Source organism: Mauremys mutica, chromosome 8, assembly GCF_020497125.1.
Source record: "Mauremys mutica isolate MM-2020 ecotype Southern chromosome 8, ASM2049712v1, whole genome shotgun sequence".
Lineage (NCBI taxonomy): Eukaryota > Metazoa > Chordata > Testudines > Geoemydidae > Mauremys > Mauremys mutica.
The window spans coordinates 30,657,040-30,676,886 of record NC_059079.1 but is presented as its reverse complement, the minus strand read 5'-3'; the positions used below and the strand labels follow the sequence as shown (position 1 = coordinate 30,676,886).

The 19,847-nt window shown below is 37.7% G+C and overlaps 1 protein-coding gene across 1 annotated transcript in view; it reads right to left on the bottom strand.

Annotated features, from left to right (window-relative positions):
- Positions 1-11,993: 11,993 nt before the first annotated feature.
- HS2ST1 (heparan sulfate 2-O-sulfotransferase 1) overlaps positions 11,994-19,847 on the bottom strand; it is a 165,676-nt gene continuing 157,822 nt past the window's right edge. Inside the window, exon 7 of the mRNA XM_045026723.1 lies at positions 11,994-18,537. Coding sequence (XP_044882658.1) covers positions 18,311-18,537 — 227 coding nt within the window. The 3' untranslated portion in view covers positions 11,994-18,310. The remainder of the gene's footprint in view (positions 18,538-19,847) is intronic.

Here is a 19,847-nt window from a genome sequence, read left to right as displayed (position 1 = left end):
CTAAAACTTATAAAATATACCTAAAAGATCAGTCTGAATTTTCTAAGCCAATACAAGGATTTTTTTAAATAAAAACAAGTGAAATATCTTCCTCCTCTTCCATTTTAGTCACTTGTGATGTATAGGCAAACAGAATCTGTTTATTAATCTAATTCATTAGAAGTAGGAACAAAAATAAACCCAAACTCTAGGGAAGAAAGGCAGCGAAGGAGTGTGGATCCATCCTAAATACTTGCTTTGGAAAACAGTTACAGGCAAGTGATTTACCACTTCTTCAAAGTTCAGTACATTAGCATAGATCCCTACTGTAGGAGATTTAGCACTTAGAGCAATCACATACCAAAGACATTCATCGGCTCCATACAAGGATGAACGGAAAATGCAGAACAACAGGATGTTGCTGTACAAGCAAAGAGTGAAACACCAAGAAGATTGCCTGACAGCTGTGCACTTCTCATGAATGGTTCAGATGTAATACACCGTGTACAGGAAGGGAACTCCACTCCTATATAAAAGAAAAAGCTTCTTTTGAAAAAACACCAAGCAGCGAGACATTGAGAAACCCGGGTTCAAACAAAGTTTTATGAGGAGAGTTAGAGTGCACTCAGCCTGTAAAATAGACTAACAATGATGACAGGCCATAGCTTGATGTGGAGTCTAGGCAATATCATCTCATAATAGTATATAATGATCCACTGTAGTTTTTATGAGATGGTTACCATTGCCAATAAGTGATTGAATGGCTTTTCATATGGCCATCAAGTGATGAATCTTGCTAGAGAATAGAAAGGAGAAAGGCAGTTAGAGGGCCATTTATTTTGACGTTTCTTTGACCCACGCCAATTTAACTGTGCGTGTCAAAAGAAAACGCAATGCATGGCTTTTGTCCATTTCAGATAAAAATCAGATGGATCTTTTCAGATCAGTCTTATCAAGTAGGCTCTTCTGCCAACATAAGCATGCAGAGAAGGGGTGAAATACAGGGTTTGTAGGTAAGGCGTTTGCCTAATTAGAGTGGACATGTAATACAAGCCTGCCCTTCTAAAACATGGTGCAGAGTCGATCCGTCTGATTTTTTAGTTCACTCATACTGCTACCCAGCCACAGGGCACCATAATAAGAGTTTAATGAGGGCCGGATTACATGACATTATGGGCTTTTCAATAGGTGGCTTTAGGTGCAACAAGCTCTTGCTACACCAGACTACTAGCAAATGCATGGAATCATTTCCCCAGTTATTAATGAACATATAATCTATAAATAAGCAAAATGATCACCCAAGAAAATGTACTCAGGTTTGCATATAGAAGAATTTGAGTTTCAGTACAAGGTATTATCTCAACCACCTTGTCTCTCATACTCTGGGAACAACATAGCTCCAACAACACTGCAATAAGATAAGTAAACCAATTTACTACACTTGCTCAGACATGACAGTCTCCTGATGTCACAAGTATAAATGTTGTGAGCAAAAACAGTTACACAAGATACATTGGGGGGAAAACAAGGTTCCCTTAGGTATTTTATTTTGGTTCCCAATACAAAAATCTTAAACAAAGAGCATCTTTTCCCATTGCTAAGGTTGTGCTAGCCTTCTATTGTATGATCAGTTTCACCCTGTCCTCTTAACACCCTCAAAACTAAACCAGTGTGCCATTCACAGAGCCCTAGAGCAAGCACTGTTACACAGAAATTCCATGAAATGAATTAAATAAGAGTGAAATGTATAATACTATGCCAGAACAGACTCTCTCTGTGTGAGAGGGGATTAGGGATAGTAAGACAATTTGACAAAAGGAAGAACCTTTGATATTTAAACCTGTTATTTAGGGGATTTTTGGAAAGTCAGACCCAAGATCATCTTGGCCAACTGTCAGGGTTCCCTCCCCACTCTGAACTCTGGGGTACAGATGTGGGGACCCACATGAAAGACCCCCCTAAGCTTATTTCTACCAGGTTAGGTTAAAAACTTCCCCAAGGCACAAATTCTTTCCTTGTCCTTGGATGGTATTGCTGCCACCACCAAGTGATTTAGACAAAAATTCAGGAGTCACTTGGAATCCCTATTTCCCTAAAATATTCCCCCAAGCTCCTTCACCTCCTTTCCAGGGGAGGCTTGAGAATAATATACTAACCAACTGGTTACAATGTGAGCACAGACCAAACCCCTTGGTTTTTAGGGCACTGAAAATCAATCAGGTTCTTAAAAGAAGAATTTTATTTATTAAAAAAAAGTAAGAGAATCACACCTGCAAAAATCAGGATAGACGGTAACTTTACAGGGTAAAAAAGATTTAAAACACAGATGATTCCCCTCTAGGCTCAGCTTCAAAGTTACAAAAATGGGAATAAAACTCTCTCTTAGCATAGGGAAAATTCACAAGCTAAAACAAAAGATAATCTAACACATTTCCTTGCCCTTACTTACAATTTTTGTAATCTTAGATGCTCATTTCAGGTATGTTTTCAGATGTTTTTTCTGCCTGGTCTCTCTCTCTCCATCCAGAGAGGGAACAAAAAAGAGAGCACAAACAAAACCTCCCCTCCCAGATTTGAAAGTATCTTCTTTCCTTATTTGTCCTTTTGGTCAGGTGCCAACCAGGTTAGTTGAGCTTCTTAACCCCTTTACAGGTAAAGTGATTCAGTACCTCTGGCCAGGCGGGATTTTATGTTATTGCATAGATAAAAAGTTACCCTTTCCTTTATATTTATGACACCAACACAAATACAAGTCTGGTTAATTCTGCCATCCACAATGAGGATTTCTGCCTTTGATATTTTGCAGCGGTATTTAAGACAATTTGGGGAAATCTCTGAGGCTCAACATATCTTATGCATGAACTGTGATTTCTATGGTCTCATTGTATAACAATGCCTGTGGGTGCTGCCTGTGGCTATTGTCATCCAGAAGTTCTGGCAGGTTAGAACAGTAGATAAGAAAAGGTGCAGTTAGAACCATGAGCAGCTGGAAGGAGGCAGGAGCGGCTGACCCAGAACAGGGGACCCACTTTGGTAAATTGAAGCTAAGCTAAACTCCTCAAAGAACATTATTATTTAAAACCCTACAATGCTTGGAAATGCCACATTAAGGTAAAAATGACCAAAAATGCACATACAATCCAAAATCTGGCACTATTTGGCTGGCCACCACTGGAATACCCTGTCCTATTTACCTGAGGAGGCAGGATCCCTTCTCCAGCATATCAGAGCCACTCCCTAGCTGCTGTGTTTCTGATGGACATCAGAGCAAGTCTCCCTTCTAAAAACCAAATCACTTATTTAGGCACCTAAATATGGATTTAGCACCATAACTTTAGACACCGATTTGTGAACATTTGACCTTTTCATTTGTTTTCTTGCTAAGAATGGCACATTTGGCTGCTTTAAATGCATAATGAAAATTCTGGTTACTGCAAATTGGAGGGGACCCCTAGGATTGAGAAAAGAATTTGATGGTACCAGCCTAAGGGCGGGCCTGTGACTTTTGTAAGGTGTGCAGGAGGGAAACTCTCTCTGACGCCCCTTAGGAATTGCACAGGTTGGGAGGGATGTGCTAGAGGGGCTCCCACCTGTAGGGCTCCTAAAGTGCCTAGCACAGGGTGTCTGGGTAAATGGGCCCAGATTATGGAATTTACATGCCTTGTTTGAAGTTTTTGGAAGCCAGGAAAATTTTAAAGTCCTAGAAAAAGAAGCCCCTTTTTTTCTTTACCCATCTTTCTTTTCATAAAATCCCAGAGAAACCCATAGAAAAGACAATGTTCAATTTGCATGCTGAAGTACCAAAATACTAAAGTTACAGCTGTGCGTGGAATGTTAACTCTGCCTCCATGTGCAAATGCATTATTATAGAGCTCTTAATTTACATGATTACATATCATACAGAGTATAGTACCATACAAGTCCAGGGTGTGGGAATAAGATTCATACTGTCAATGTTAGAGGTGCACACAGGGCACAAGCATACCGTTGCTTCATTTTTTGCTGAAAAGTGGGCAGGAATACCGGGAGCAGAGTTAAGGTTCATTTTGAGAAATCTTAGTCCAGCATCTTTATATTTTCCATATTTTAAAGGTTTTACCCTTTTTCTTGGCTTTCCACTTTTTTTTTTAATTTAAGAGACTAAAATATTCAAAGTCCCCCTCTTCATTATGTATTCACGGCTTTCATGTTTCTTGGCTGGGGTATTAGCAGACACACTTTTCTTAATACAATGTGACTTTTTTCTAAATTTTTTCCATTTCTTCCCATGGGTAGCATATTTTGCCACGTGGCTATCTTCAGCATTCACTATAGACGGCTCTGAAAAATGTTGTCCTTGCTGGCTCCAATACAGTTGTTTAAGAATGTCATATTGCCTTCCACTGCTTGCACTTTCTCAGGGTTTTTATATGGATATAGCAAACAAATAACTGTAATCATGGCAATTTTTTCCACCCCACAAAACCACAGAAGAATCAGATTTGGAAAAATTAGTGCAGTAAACCCTGCAGGCTAATTCCCTAATGCTAGTTGCTCACACATCTGTTGTAGCCTGACCCTTTTCCAAAGGGAGGGTCAAATTTGCTGGTTCCAACTTTCAGAAACTTGCTGCTCACTGCATTTTTATTCCCAGCCTAATTAGAGGTTTTGTGATTCAACCTGAAGCCCTAGGGAGCATATACAGTACCCAGATATGATTCCAGCAAGCTACAAATAAAAAAAATAAAAAAAATCCAGGGCATTAACCTTTTCATCATCAAAGAACATGGAGTTTGTGTCACCTACATCTTGCAGTGTTCCACAGGAACTCTCAGGTATCCTTTTACCATCATGCTTTAGGCAAATGAAAAAAAGAGCCAAGTACAAAGTTAGACTATATGAAGGCAAGGGGTACTATTAATTTTTTTAATCAAAAAAATTCAAAGCCATGATGTTTGTTCAGAATAAAGCTGATGCCAGAGGAGAGAGATGTTTGAGAGAAAAGATGGCTCAGTGGTTAGGGAGCTAACGTGGGTCTCAGGACACACATTTAATTTCCTGCTCCGCCACAGACTTCCTTGTGACTTGCCCATCGTCACACAGTCTCTCTGTTCCTGAGTTCCTCATCTGTAAAATGGGGATAAACAGCTCCGCCCTACCTCCCAGGAGTGTTGTGGGGATAAATACATTGAAAGGTTCTGAGGTGCTCAGCTACTATCGTAATGGGGATCACATAAGTGTTTAAGATAGATAGATGTCCTATTCCTGGTTAATAAAGGACATATCAATATTGCCTAGAACGATAAAATTTGGAAAATTAATGTTGTTTTTGACCCATAGTATTGTTTGTTTTAAGCACCAGCTGCCCTACTGAGCAAAGTGCAGAATCCTACAGGTTGTGTTGAACCAGAAACAGGAAATGGTAGTGGTAATGAACAGTCAGAGTTTCTCTTCTGTTAGAATGAGAAAAGATCCCAACACTAAGCCAACTGTCACCAAGACATCTAAAGGTAAACCAGAACCTACTGCACTCTATAGGGAAGACTGCTTGCCACATAGGAAGGCTTGCCTTAGTAGTGAACAGAAAAGCAGTCATCTGGAGAGGGGATGGATGTAGGAATTCATCTTCTTTCTCCATATACACGAATTAATCTGTTTCAAGTGCTCATCTCTAGCTAATGAATAATTGAGGAAAAGTAGCCTAAACTGTGATCCATCCTTGAATTATGCTACACATATGGTTCTAGACAAAATAGGGGTTAGGAAACATCCATTCTATCTTGAACAGCTACAAATTGATGGAAAGGATGGTGGCACCATCCCATTATTACTAAAACCCACATAAGAAGACTCACTATATAGTAGGAAGATTTTATGTTTATCCTTCATTCTAAATTATACAAAATACAAAGAATAATGTAGCATGCATTAAATGTATTGGTGTATGATTTGACCATATTCTGCCAGCCATCCTTTCTGAAAGTAGAAAGGAATGGCCTAATGGGCCATTGGTAAAGATGCATCAGCCAGAATCTTGTGTCTCAAGCTGATTTCAAGGCAGTAATAGACCTTTTAGGGTCACCACTTTGTTGTAGGTTTAGCATTTTAAAATAAGTAAAAGAATGCAATGATTGTTTTCTTTTGCATTGCAATTTGATGTTCCTGTTCAAATGCTCTGTGTAAATCAAACCTGTTTTGTGTGTGAATGAGGAATGTGTGTGTGTTAGAAGATAAGCATGAAGGCCATCACTGGACCAGATGTTCTAGGGAGGAATCAAGGACGGACAGGTAAGGGCACCAGGAAGATTGCCCCTATTAAGATGTCAGAGGAGGGCAGATTGATGACTTTAAAAGATGTGGCAGCCACCTATCAATGAGGACAAGATAGCTGTGATCAAAACCAGCATGGGGTAACTTTGAGAGACTAATGAAAAAAACAAAATAAAGAATAAAAAGAATAATTTAAGAAAACAAGCACTCGTCAAACGACAATTGATTACAGCAAGACCGTGCAAAACTCATTGGTCCCAATGAAGGAAAGTCACTATATAATCAGGGTGCTTTGCAATGAAACTTTGGGTTTATCCTTCCAAGACTTCCCCGGAGCATCGTGTTGCGACTGACAGAACCCAGCTCCTCTCTACCCACTAGATTGATCCGGACTCTGGACTGGTAACTATAACATCAACTGGAGGGACAGAGTGTGTGTGTGATTGAATGCATATGATAATTGTTATATTTCCAATAAACGCGGCGTCTTGCCTTTTCCCCTGAAAAAGATCCCATGTGCTTCTTATAAGCATAACAACTTTACCTCCACAGCACAAGTCTGTAACAACTATTTGGTTCTTCTCTTCACCTCTGTACATTTTTCTGATAAGAATTTATCAAAACAAAAAAATCTCAGTGGAAGTCAACACAACATTGCTAATAAAAACACAAACTTGATGTCTATATTATATAGATAATAGAGGTCTGGGGGAAGCCTAGGAAGGAGCAGTAAACATCTCAACACTATTCCAACTGACTTCTTACAGTGCTTCATTTGCAGACATACGTTTGGATAGTCGAGGATCTGGACTCAGAGTAGCATTTTTTTTTTAATTGGTATGGCCGAAGTTGGTTTGAGCATTTTTTTTAAACTTAAACGATATTTCCTGAAAGCCTGAGTTCTTTGAGTTTGGTTTGGTTTTGTTATGGCTGTGACATCATAGGGAAGGTAGTTAAGGTAGTTACTGCTCCTTGAAGGCGATTTTTTTTTTTTTTAAGATTTGGACATAACGACAGCAGTATGGTTTCTTGATTTATGTGGAAAGAAGAAAACACCTTAGGCAAAAAGTCTGGAATCAGCAGAAGCAGCACTTTGTCTTCAAAGAGTTAGATAGGAGGCTCTCAAATGATTAATGCTTCTAACTCACCTTTTTTTTTTTTGCAGATGTGATTGCAAGCAAGAAGATCCAGAGAAAATGATAAAAAAGTTTCAAAGTTTGAGAAGTGATTTTAATACCAAGTAGAGACTTAGTAGAAGAAGAAAGTTTTCTGGGTAATTTTTAGAGGCATAAGGCCAAAATTTTCAAACATAGATGCTTAACTACAGTCACTGAAATTGATATTTAGGCACCAAAATAAGTGGCATTGTTTTCATTGGCTTTGATAGGAGCTGTGGGTGCACACCACCTCGGAAAAGATCAGTTTATTTAGATAATTAAATATGAACATAGGGGCCTACCAATTAGGCTCCTAAGTTGAAAATTGTGGCCTAAATGTCTAAATTTTGAAAAATAAGCAAAAGATGAAATATTGTCACTGCCAGGTTCTCAAGTTAATCATAGTGCTCTCAAATATCTCACGTTAAATCATGGACAATGAGGAAGATTACAATATACATTTATATGGCTGTGATCCCCGATGGGAGATGGAGATTCCTTCCGATACTTTTGCACTACCTTTGGAATTGATCAGTAAGAATCCCAGCCACCTAAACTCCATGTCTGATGTCTTGGATCTGGATGAATGAAAAATCATCTTGGGAGGGGTGATCTTTTGAGAGCTGAGGAAAGATCAATTTAGGGTAAAAGGAGAAGTAAATCCGTGCCTCCTTTTGGATAAGATATTTGATCAGAACTGTTTCACACCCACAAGAAAACACATTTAAAAGAAAAACAATGGTTCAAGCGTATAACTCTGAGAAAGAAAAGCAATACAAAGAGACAGACCATTTAAATGGTAAACAAAAACACCTCTCCATCACACAAACATACTGGGTATGTCTAAACAGCGTGAAACAGGAGACTGTTCCAGCCCACGTCGATAGACTTGGGTTAACAAGGCTCATGTGATTGCTCTAAATATTGCAGTCTAGACAGCATTTTGCAGTTGCAGTTCAGGCTCTGACATCAGGGGAGGGTTCAGAGCACGAGCCGCAACTTCAAAGCGCTTCTACACAGTTACACAGCATGACCCCCGCTAGTCAAGTCTGTCGATCCAGGCTAGGAGGCTTGATGCCATGGGCTGTGTAGACAAACCCCTCAGACCTCATAAACCCTCACTAGAGCTCAACTGAGGTCCAGTTCTGTGACCTGTATCTATCCTAATTAGATTCTTCCACCATACCCACCACTCTTATAAGTGCCTCCCAGTGGGGTCTCAAGTGATGTAGCTACCCAGAGTGGAAATTACATGCAGATTTAAAACCAAATTAAATTTCTACTTATGTATGACGTGCTATGCATGATTACTAGCAGAGACAAAGTTGAAGAAATGTGCTTTGCGCTTGGAATGGAAAGTTGTGAGGTTTGTGGTCATTCTTAGCAGCTAGTCCAAGAATATGGAGCAAACTGCCACAGGAACAAATAGTGCTCTGTCTCCTGGAAAATTATTTTACATGTTGTGGATGAGGATTCCATTGTGCCAGAAAAGCATGGCCGGCTCACAGCATGAGGAGAGCTTTTAGGTACAGCTGGCCCAGATCACTGAAAGCTCTGAAGACAAGGACCGAGGTTTTGAACAAGGTGCACTATTATAATAGTATGCGGCAACAGATGTTCACAGAAGCAGTCCCACCGAAGTCTCGATAAAATAGAGAAAAATGTAGGAATTGCTGACAAAGGAAAAAATGTATACGAGACTTGAAAAATTTAGTGCTGGAATGTCACTCTTTCCATAAAGTCCATCTGATCCATAGGATAAGTATTTTGGTGATTTCACCCAGTTACTATGTGATCTGGTGAGGGTGGATATGGTCACTTGCATGCCTATGGAATTCCATGCTATACTGCAAAATCCAGAAAAAGTATGTGGAGGGAACATTGATCTAGTAGAAAGAGCAGGGCTTGGGGTGGTGTTTTGTTTCTGAACTTTTAGCAGAGATTTATTATTGCAAACAAAACTGACCAATTTCTACAGCAATCTAATAAAAAGTGGCAAATCTATATTTGGACCAGTGTTTGAGATAATTTCAACAGACCATTCATGAGATTAGAGTTTCTTCCTCTTCACAAGATCTTACAGGCTGCATCTAATTTAGAGAACTTTGTTCTTAAATTTATTGTTGGGCAAGCAATTTTCTAACTCTGAATCATAGAATAAAGTGGCTTCAGTGACGCTAGGACACTTAGAAATTATTGGGTTCCAACATCAAAACAGAAGTTAATACAAGAGATGCTCATTGGATCCAGACAAAAGGATTAGGTACATGGAGGAACCCGAGTTAATAGAGTATAATAGGCTCCTAATCAAATTTTTGTTCTCTAGGAATGTCAACATTTGACAGACCTAGTTTCTGATAGTCACAATCTAAGTTGCTTTCTTCTCATTAGTTGCATCTCCAGTGGTCTTCGTATGATTGGTTTTAGAAGTACATTGGTGTAGATCTTCTCCTGTGAGAGAGGACACTAGAGGAAGGACAGGTAATAAAATCTCTCAGACTTTGGAGATGTTTCAGCACTTTCACATACAGAGCTGAGCAATTAAGGTCTTTAACTTCTCTATTAGTTTGTAATTCCACTTACCCTCCTTAGAGGCAAAACATCTTTCTTCCTCTGACACTACAGGTGAGTCAATATGAGAAAAGAATGACTAGATATAGGAAGATATCATACAAAAAAAAAATCCATCTTGATAGATAATGCCAGGTGGGAAATATAGAGCCTGAGCCAGGTTGTGCAGAATAACGGCTGAGCTGGCTGAGATGCTTTTAGTGAAGAGGCTATAATTTTTATCACAGTTAAGATTCCTGTTTTCTGTTGCATGGACTCTGTAGAAAGATGAAACTTCACAAGGAGAAACTACATGTCTAAATAGGTTAAGTACGAGATGGATCACTTGATGATTACCTGTTCTGTTCATTCCCTCTGGGGCACCTGGCATTGGCCACTGTTGGAAGACAGGATACTGGGCTAGATGGATCTTTGGTCTGACCCAGTATGGCTGTTCTTATGTTCTTAAGTAACTGTCAAATATCTGAGGACATTATTCCAGATCTCATAGCAATGCCTAGGGAGATAGAATTTGTACATGGGCCTTAGTGAGAGATGGACTTGTCTCAGAGCATTGTATTAGGATACCTAGGATATCCTAAAGTAAGGAATAGAAACCCCTGCATCTTCTCTAGATTTGAACAAGGTAAGGCAAAGAGAACTAAAGCAAAAAAAAAATGGGTTTTGTACTGTTCAATAGTTTCATATAGGCCTTGAAAAATCATTAAATGTTAATGAGTTTTGATTACCAAAACTGAAGTCTGAAATGCCATCTTCTCCAAGAGAACAGACTATCGATTCTCCCTCCATCATCTTATTACTGATCATGATCATCTTCTCTGTTGAAGTGAACAGCCTGGATGAAGGGTACCAGACTATCCTAGCGTTGGTTATTTATTTTTATTTTTCCTTTCCATGATTGCAGTTTACTTGCTTCTCACAGCTCTGTTAGAGAGTTTTATTTGGGATTCAAAATGGAGGATGATCCATTTCTCACTTAAGCTAGAACTCATATTTTAATAGTATTGACCCTGATGGCTGCAGTCTGGAATTAGCTCTAGAAAAGGAAGTAGCTCAAGATACACAAACTGGGTAACTGAAGTTGAAGAAAGCCACCTTAGCTGTTGCCACTAGGAATCCCCCCAGTATAAATGTTAAATAATAATCTTTGTATAGAGACTGCATGCTTGGCTTGACATGAGTAACTAAACATGGGTGAGGCCTCATTTCTTGGGAGACAGGATTAGGGAGGTAAATGAATCAGAAGGTTGGCAACAAAATGTCTTTATTACTAAAATAAAGGGGGCGTACCCAATGAACAAGATAACAATGGATAAGATAAGTCTGGAATGTAAAATGAGGTAAAGAGTAAGTTGTGCATGGACAATGCGTGCTGTATAGAGATTGATTCCTACAAAAGTGACTAAGCCAATTCCAAAACCTGTGATGCAATGTACACTAAATGCAATGTAATGTGTAAATTTGTATAAAGGAAGAGGTTTGCTGTGTAACTTTGGATGTGATATTCTCTATACCCACCTGCGCTTAAGCATTCTCAAGTGTGCTTTAATTGTATGTTAATACAGAAACCTCAGTGATGAGTTCAAAGTTGAGCTAAGTTCTTGGGAACCAAGTGGATAAAGTCTTGGATGCTACTGAGAGAGGACAGGCTCTCAGAAGCTATCCCAACATACTCCTGAGTGGATAAGGTCTCAAAGGCAACCCCAAGAGAGACTTATGTCTTTGCTCGTACTTTATCTGTGTTCATTGCATATTGGCTTCACACATAGGACCACATATTTTGTGTTACACTCTGAACTGGATTACATAACTGAAGTTGCATTCTCTTTCCCTTCCCCACCACATATTGACTACACTGACAGTCCTGACCAAGCCGGGCAATAACTTAAAAAGCGTGTCAGTCATCTGAGCCATCCATCATTTTAAATTTTATTTTATTCTAAATAGGGAGGCAAAAGACTAATACTTTGTGCCAACAGACTCAACCAATGTTTATCAAGGTAAATTTATGGTTTTTAAGGCTGGGAAGGACAAGTATGATCATCTTCTCTGACTCTCTTGCACAACACAGGCCATGGAATTTCACTTAATTCCTGCATCAGGCTCAAAACTTCTAGTTAAGCTAGAGCATAGAAACTTCTGTACCAAATTTGCAACATTTGAGACTTCCTGGACTTACACAAAATAAACAATGAATTCTGTTTTGTTCCCAACATAGGAAAGTGGTTTTCCTTTATTATTTAAAATTGATATCAGCATTAGAAATAAGAACCACGATCAAGAAACATCATTTTAACTCAGAGGACAAATTCATATCAAATTGCAGGATGTTCCAATACATATAAAGGGTGTTTGAGCAGTCTACGGGTCAAATACATGCAAATCAAATATTTCTAAAATATCAAAGAAATATGATCCATACAAACTACAGCCACAATTCCCAAGCCTAATATTACTATTTTATGTGTGTGTGTGTTATATATATATATAATATATATATATACACACATACACACACACACTCACTCTATTTGGCTTGAAATTCTTATTATAGTTACTGAGACGTGTGGGTCATTCCTCATGCAGCCATATTTATATTTATATCTATTCTTATTATAAAAAGTTAATGCTTGAGTGTGCAGCAAGCCCAAGAGTGTAGTATCCAGAATAAATCTTGTAAGTGTCTAGAAAATGGACAGAGTCTATTTACCACAGTATTTTTCATTTGTTTGGGTGATACAGTGGGTCACTATGACAAGGTGAAAGGTCTTTAAGCCTTCATTTTTAAGCCACAGGTGTTCTTTGTAGATTTTTTTTTTAATAAAAGACTATTATTGGTCCTTTAAATTAGCTCTTATTGCAAGTTACCACATCTGTGCTATGTGGTAATGAAGCATGGAGAGAGGTCATAGCGGGGGACTTGTACTTGAAGAAAACATCTGGACATTGCTTTGAGATTCACTAGCAGCTTATATTTTATTAAGCAATAAGGAAATTTATACTAAATTCAACTGTAAGATTTAGACAGGTTAATAAAAGTAAAATGAAAAAGCAAGAAGTGGAAAAATTTAGCACAGTCTTTCCAATTAATTCCAATTCAAGAGATTAAATTAGCCATAAAATGGCAGCATTCATTTTATAAGATTGCTTGGGCAATTAATATGCTGATATATTATTGTGATATTTTCTCTTTTACAGTAGAGCTCACATTAATTACTAATATATTATGTAGTGAGCTATATGCCTCTTTTGGGGCAACAGTTATTTCTGTTACTACATCGTTCAGTTCGGGAAAAGATGCCTTTAGAGGATGAACTTGTATCCTTTTACAGGCCACAGTGTGTCTCTCTCTCTCAACTTCCCATTGGTTGATAAAAGGCAAAAGATATACAAGTCTGTATGCAACAATTGCACCTGTGAGGATAACAAAGATCAGTTTTAAGGCTCGATTTTGTCTATCTATCTAGAGAGATATACATATACATAGAGAGAGAGGGGAATTCGGGAAAAAAACTACTCATCAATGCAAGAGACATTTAACCTTCAATGGACTCCTCAGCGGAAAGTAGCACTAAACTTAAAGAGCTGAAATGCTATGTGACAGTTGGTTCTCAACTCGTAATGCTCTGGCTAAATATTTAAGAACTATCCTATTAAGTAATCAAAGCTAACACATTGGCTGGGTCAGCTGACTGACTATTCAGCTACTTGAGACAGCTGCTTCATGGAGCAGAAGGGCTAGAAATGTTTATAATACACCTTTAGCAAGTCCTACATTGAGAATACCACTGGATGGTGCGCTCATGAGACATCTCATTTGAAGATATTTACATTTGCAGCTGCCAATACTACATTTCTATTGTATATACCACACTCATCCACATAGTATCTGAGCACCTTCCGGTAAAGCATTAAGCAATGTGATCAACATCTCTCACATATATGTTCTCTCATGCTCACCTAATGGTGAGAGGCACGTGTATTTCAGTCCATTGCTTAAATGTCAACCTATTTCATTCTTACAAATCTTAATTTTTTATTACACAGAGCTTCTTTCCACTGACACTTCCATTATAACATACACCGTATATGCAATTTATTAATTTCCAATCAGAGATTCCAATGCAAGTGATACAGGGCTATATTTCAGTTTACTCACAGCAGTTTTAATAAAATAATCCCACAAACAAGTTATAAAAACTTTTATAGATCAACCACAATGGAAACTGCTCCAGCAACAATGGCTGCAAGTGAAGTTCATTATAATGTATATTGATGCCTGCTAGAAAAATATCAGTGCGAATGGTACATGAAAAATATTAAGACAGGACACAGGACTTTTTTTCCCCTTCCCACTGGGTGTTTTATTTTATAGCATTTGCATCAGTAATCAACACTTCAACAACAGAAGCTGGCATGATAGTGAGGAAAATTGAGTAAATTATCTCAAACAAATGTGACAAAATGATTTCACATTGGGATAATATTGCACAAATGAATCAATATATGGAGAGAGGAAAAAGAGCAGGAGTGAGCATCTTCAACATGGATTGTGAGGAAAAAAGGCACTATTTAGCTGTGTGTGTGTGTGTGTGTGTAGTTAAAAAGTAAAAGTAATGAGGCACAATCCATGTTTCTCAAAATTACATTCAGTACTGCTTTAGAGATGCTCACAAACCTAACTCTCTTAATACAGAAGCTACAGAAAATTTCTGATCTAGTATTAGACAGTACAAGTGTCTAAACACATTTATAAGTACTGTATGTGCTATCAAACTCTTCACAAAGAGGGCTCAATTTATAAATAGCGCTGCAAGGGTTACATAGCTGCATGGGCTTAAAGTACATAATATATCCCAACAACTAATCACCCATTACAATTTCTGCAAGTCTGATCTCCAGTAGTCTTAAAATAAGCTCCACTTTTAAAGAGCTAAGCTGGCAGTGCACTTTGAAACAGGTTTTTCATCTGGCTGCCTAAGCAGCATAGTTTAGACAGCATCACAAACATCTCTTTTTATACATACCTTTTCAATACCAGTGAAATTGATGCAAAAATGTAATAGCAATTGGACCTCCCTTGACATAAACAGCACTAATGTAAGGTTATAGTAGGCAAATGTATACTACTGGAACGCAGAAGCAGCTGAACATCTTAAGAAATGTGAAACATCTAGGAAAAGCATTCCAAACTCCCAGACGGACTGCTTCTCCTTTGCTACATTCTAAAAGTATAAACTGTGATTCCTGTTTTAAATTATCTCAGAGGAATTCATGATGTGTATAATAAACAGACTATTTGAACATAAATGCACGCACTGTACACAGCATTGATTTTGGGGCTTCCATTTCCTAAAATATTTTAAATATTGTGCATGAACACAAAGGGTGAAATCCTGGCAACATTAAAGTCAATGGCAGAGCTCCCACTGACTTTAAAGGGCCAGAATTTCACCCCAAATTGCTCCCATAAAGCAAATCTCTTCCTGCTACCTTTGCATACAGCCCCCATTGACTTCAATGTGAGATGTGCATGCAAAAGGCTGCATAATCAAGTCCAATGATCACACCATCTGCAAGTCACTAAATTTCACTGGACTCATTAGGGGAAAAGTATTGAGACAAATTGTCACTTATACACTGTAAATTACTTTTAATAACCAGTGATTTGGAGAATTACAGAATACAAGAATAGAGTAGGTTATTAAAAATGTGTAAAGTTGGTTATCCCTTTAAGAAGCAGAAGTTTGAGGTCAAAGGATTTTAAAATACTCTGACTGAATTATTTCATATGATATAAAAGTAGCCACAATTGTGATTCCTCCTCCACCCCAACATGTAATATGTTGAATTAATATTTTTAAATTAGTAAGTTTCTAAAGAGATGCATATTTCTGTATCACCACTCTCAATTTTATCAATTCACAGCAAGTAGGGGACAGGAGTTATATTATTATGTGAGGAAATAAAATATTTTTTCCATGATTTGAACTATGAAAAATAAATGTCTCCTTTAAAATGGAGACATTTAATCTATTTTTAAGATGACTATTGGCCGAAGAGGAGCAGAAGTTCAAAAACTATATTTATATGATTATATCCAGGCAAAACTTCCACTGATTTCAGCAGGGCCAGGATTTCACCCATAGTTTTCTTCTCAAACTAAGGCATTTGTTTGTATGTTTAAATGCCCTATTTCGTTAGCTACTTGGGTACTGTGTTTTCACTTTCTATCTTTGTTCAGAGATATTCTGAAAATTTTACAAAAGGATCAAGAAAATAAGGTGCTTTAAGCAAATAAAACCAAATTATATGGGGGACAAAATGTGATCTGCCCTAAAAATGTTCATTTTTTTTAATGATAAATATCCACTGTATTTCCAAAATTTACCAGTCTAAACAGAAAATTTCAGAACTGCAATAGCCACTCTATGATGACTCTCCAGTACTTCTTGTCCAGCTAGACAACCAGCTAGTAGAAGAAACATAAATCAAGTAGCAAATCCTGTTCTCCAGTGATGTGTTGGCATCATTAATGAAGCTGATACACAGGAAAGGAATCAAGCAAAATCCTGTCCGGGGCATGCTACATAAATCAGTAATGAGAAAGGAAAACACATCAGTACCTAATTGAGGAGAACAGCTATTAGAGAAAAGTGGGTATTTTTAAATCTCAAAAGAGGAAGGTCCAAAGGATAGTAAAGCAAATTTAAAATTAGTACTGGACAGTGTATCAATTAATCCTTTCATAATTGGATCATTGCATTTTTGGCAGCAAACATCCAATGTACACATGATTTTCAACTCCCAATCATTTTCATATTACAAAAAACAAATGCATTAAAGAAACTCCATCTTAATAACTTTACACTATTGTTTTAAGCACCATCCTTAGGGATTCAAATACATGTCACATTATCTCCTTCTCCCCACCCCAATCAAACCCAGAGAAACTAATTTTTATAAACTGAAGGTGAAAAAAGGGGCAATTACTGTGATTTTTTAAAAAGTTACATGTAGGTATTCACTGCAGTTTGTTAAAACACAGTGTCCCCAGTACCCAAACGCCTGTTCACTAATCTCAACTACATTTAATCTACCAGGTGTTTCAAGCTGCTAATAACGGCAAATCATACAAGTTTACAATAGTGATGTAAGGCGGTTACATAAACACATTTATGTCAAGTTCAACGTGTCTCAACCAAACTTTTGATTTTGTTAGTAAAGTTGTAGAGGTCATTGAAGTGCATTTCAGTGATGTCCAACAGTTAACTAAAATAGGAAGCCGAACATCAGATGAGATGGTTTTTACTTCACATGTAACAAAACTGGTGCAAAAACCACTTTCATCTAATTACTTGTAACCTTTTGGTCCAAATACATAAAATATGCAGTATTTACAGCATTTTACTCCTTTTGTAAATGCAATGCTTTAAAACACATTATAAAGCACCTTAGTAAAAATATTCTACAGGTAAAAGTATAGAAGAAGTAGGAAAACCCAAACCATATCACAGCTCATTAATGGAGTCATAATATGGATTCACCAATATCTCAGTTTACAGTCATTACAAAGAATCCATGGAGCAACTTGATATTGAATTTACTAGGTTTTTTTTTATACTGATGTATAAGCATTAACTAAAACTGCAGGCAATGCCAACTTTCTTTGCAGAATTTTCCCAACTTCAGTGGCAGTTGGGGTGAGGGAGGAAAAGGAAATACTGCCTTGATTCTCTTTTTACAATATTAATATGGAAATTATTTTTTAAAAACACTAAATGATTAGTTATAACTTTTCTTTTTAATAAAACCACATTTATATATATGGGCAAATCCAGCATCAGCATTTCTTAGCAGAACACGATTGATCATTCCAATGAATATCAGGTAACGTGACTCACAAAAACAAAGCACAGATGTCAACCAGTTATTAACACTATTAATAATTGTATACAACCAAAATCTCCATGTAGAAGCTGGTAAAACAAATTATTTCTTGTTTATAGAAGTTTAAATGAAAATAAATTGCTCTGAGAATCAACAACAGCATAAATAGAAGCATTTTTTGTTTGTATTTTCAACCAGAACCTCTGTGCAGTTAATATCTGTAAAGGAAAATGTAGGTTTCTTCAGGGAAAGGGTAGTAACTCCCACTGAAACTATTAGTTAGATAAAAGAACTGAAGCTTAAGTCAAGTATCCAACACCTTTGGTGTGATCCACAGCCCACTTTCCTCAGCTCTAGAGAGAAATGCCTCAGCGGTTTACCAGCAAACTATTTTCCAGGGCTGAGAACTAAGATGACAAAGTGACCAAAGGTTTAGTCCATTGATCTAACAGTATACCTCGTTCTTAGTTCGACTTAGGGTATATCTTTTCATAGAAAAAGTTTTGAGCCAGAATATACAATTCTCCATCTTTTTCCCGAACTGCATGTGCTCTGACAAACTGAAATTGCTCCAGTGCAAATTCATAGAACTCATTCTCCATTTTCCAAATTTCCGACTGCTGCAGCTTGGCAATGGTTTCTTTTGTTGGGAGCTTTTTCTCTGTTGTTTTCCTAAGATGAGACTTTTTTCCTAAATGGAAAATGAAAGAGGTTATAACTCTACTTGCACTTACAAGTTTAAATAATTCCAGAATTGTACCGTACAGGCTGAAGTTGTTTTATTTGCACAGTTTCTTCAATCCACATTTTGATAAACTGTATCAAAATTGATAGAACTTAATCCCGAATTTATTAATATAATCATGTGGGACCGGTAAATTGAAACCTCCGCCACTAAGCATTAATGCATTTTGCATTAGTGTTTTCTCAGAGAACCTGTTCCTCACTCCATGCAAAGGACTCAGTTAATAAAGCCCCAAACAGGAAATGATCAATTAGTGAATTGTGTTACCCCATATAATGGACCTGTAAGATCTTTATTTCAAACTTCATTAATATCTACTTGGAAATTACTATGGATACTAAATACTAAGATATTAAGAAAATTCAAAGCCAGAAGCATCTACTATCAGGAAAGCTGGTTCAGAGAACACACTTTCTTTAAGGTGCAGCTTTACTAATTTTAACACTCATAAGAGTGATAGTTGAATGATTAAAAAAACTGCATATAAAATGTTAATTTTGCATATTTAGGGGCTTCTAAAGAATAATCTTGTCCCTCTTCCTTTTCAGAGGCAGAAGTCCTGCCCAGAGTCCTACATCATCACATGCAGCAGGGCCAACTGAGGCATCAGCAGCTACCTAGAGAGGGTTCAGCTATTTCTAATGGCAGCAGTCTGTGATAACCAAAGGAGAGGAGAAACATGCATCTCTAAGTCCATAGCGCAAACAATCTGATGCAGGATGGGGACAAAAAGCCCTTGCAAAGGTAAAACAGCAGGGCAAATAGGTAGGAGCGTGCTAAAAACAAAACAAACCCCAGCAGCTAGGTGTCCAACTTGAAATAGACTTTGGGAGGCTGTAAGTCTCATGGGGTATGCCTTGGGTCAGAATGGAGCTCAGGCTCTGAAGCCTGGGGAAAAAGGTGGGCTTCAAAGACTGAGCTCCAGCCGAAGCATCTATCCAGCTGTTTTTAGCACCCAAGCACAAGCCTGGGTCTGTAGACCTGGGCTCTGAGACTTCCTGCCAGAGGTTTTAAAACACGGTGGAGACACACCCATCATGACTTTATGGGCCTCCAAATGTACAGGTACCTTCAGACACAGGTAAAATGGGCATTTCTCTAGACCTGCAAGAAGGGGATTTAGATTTAGAATAATCCAACGTCATGCTCTTTGGAGCTGTGAATGTTTCTTCATCTTGCTTTGGAAAGTGTTCGCCACTTGGGTGCTACAACAGTAGAAGTAATAAAAAATGGTTACTAGCCTTTCTGTAACTGTT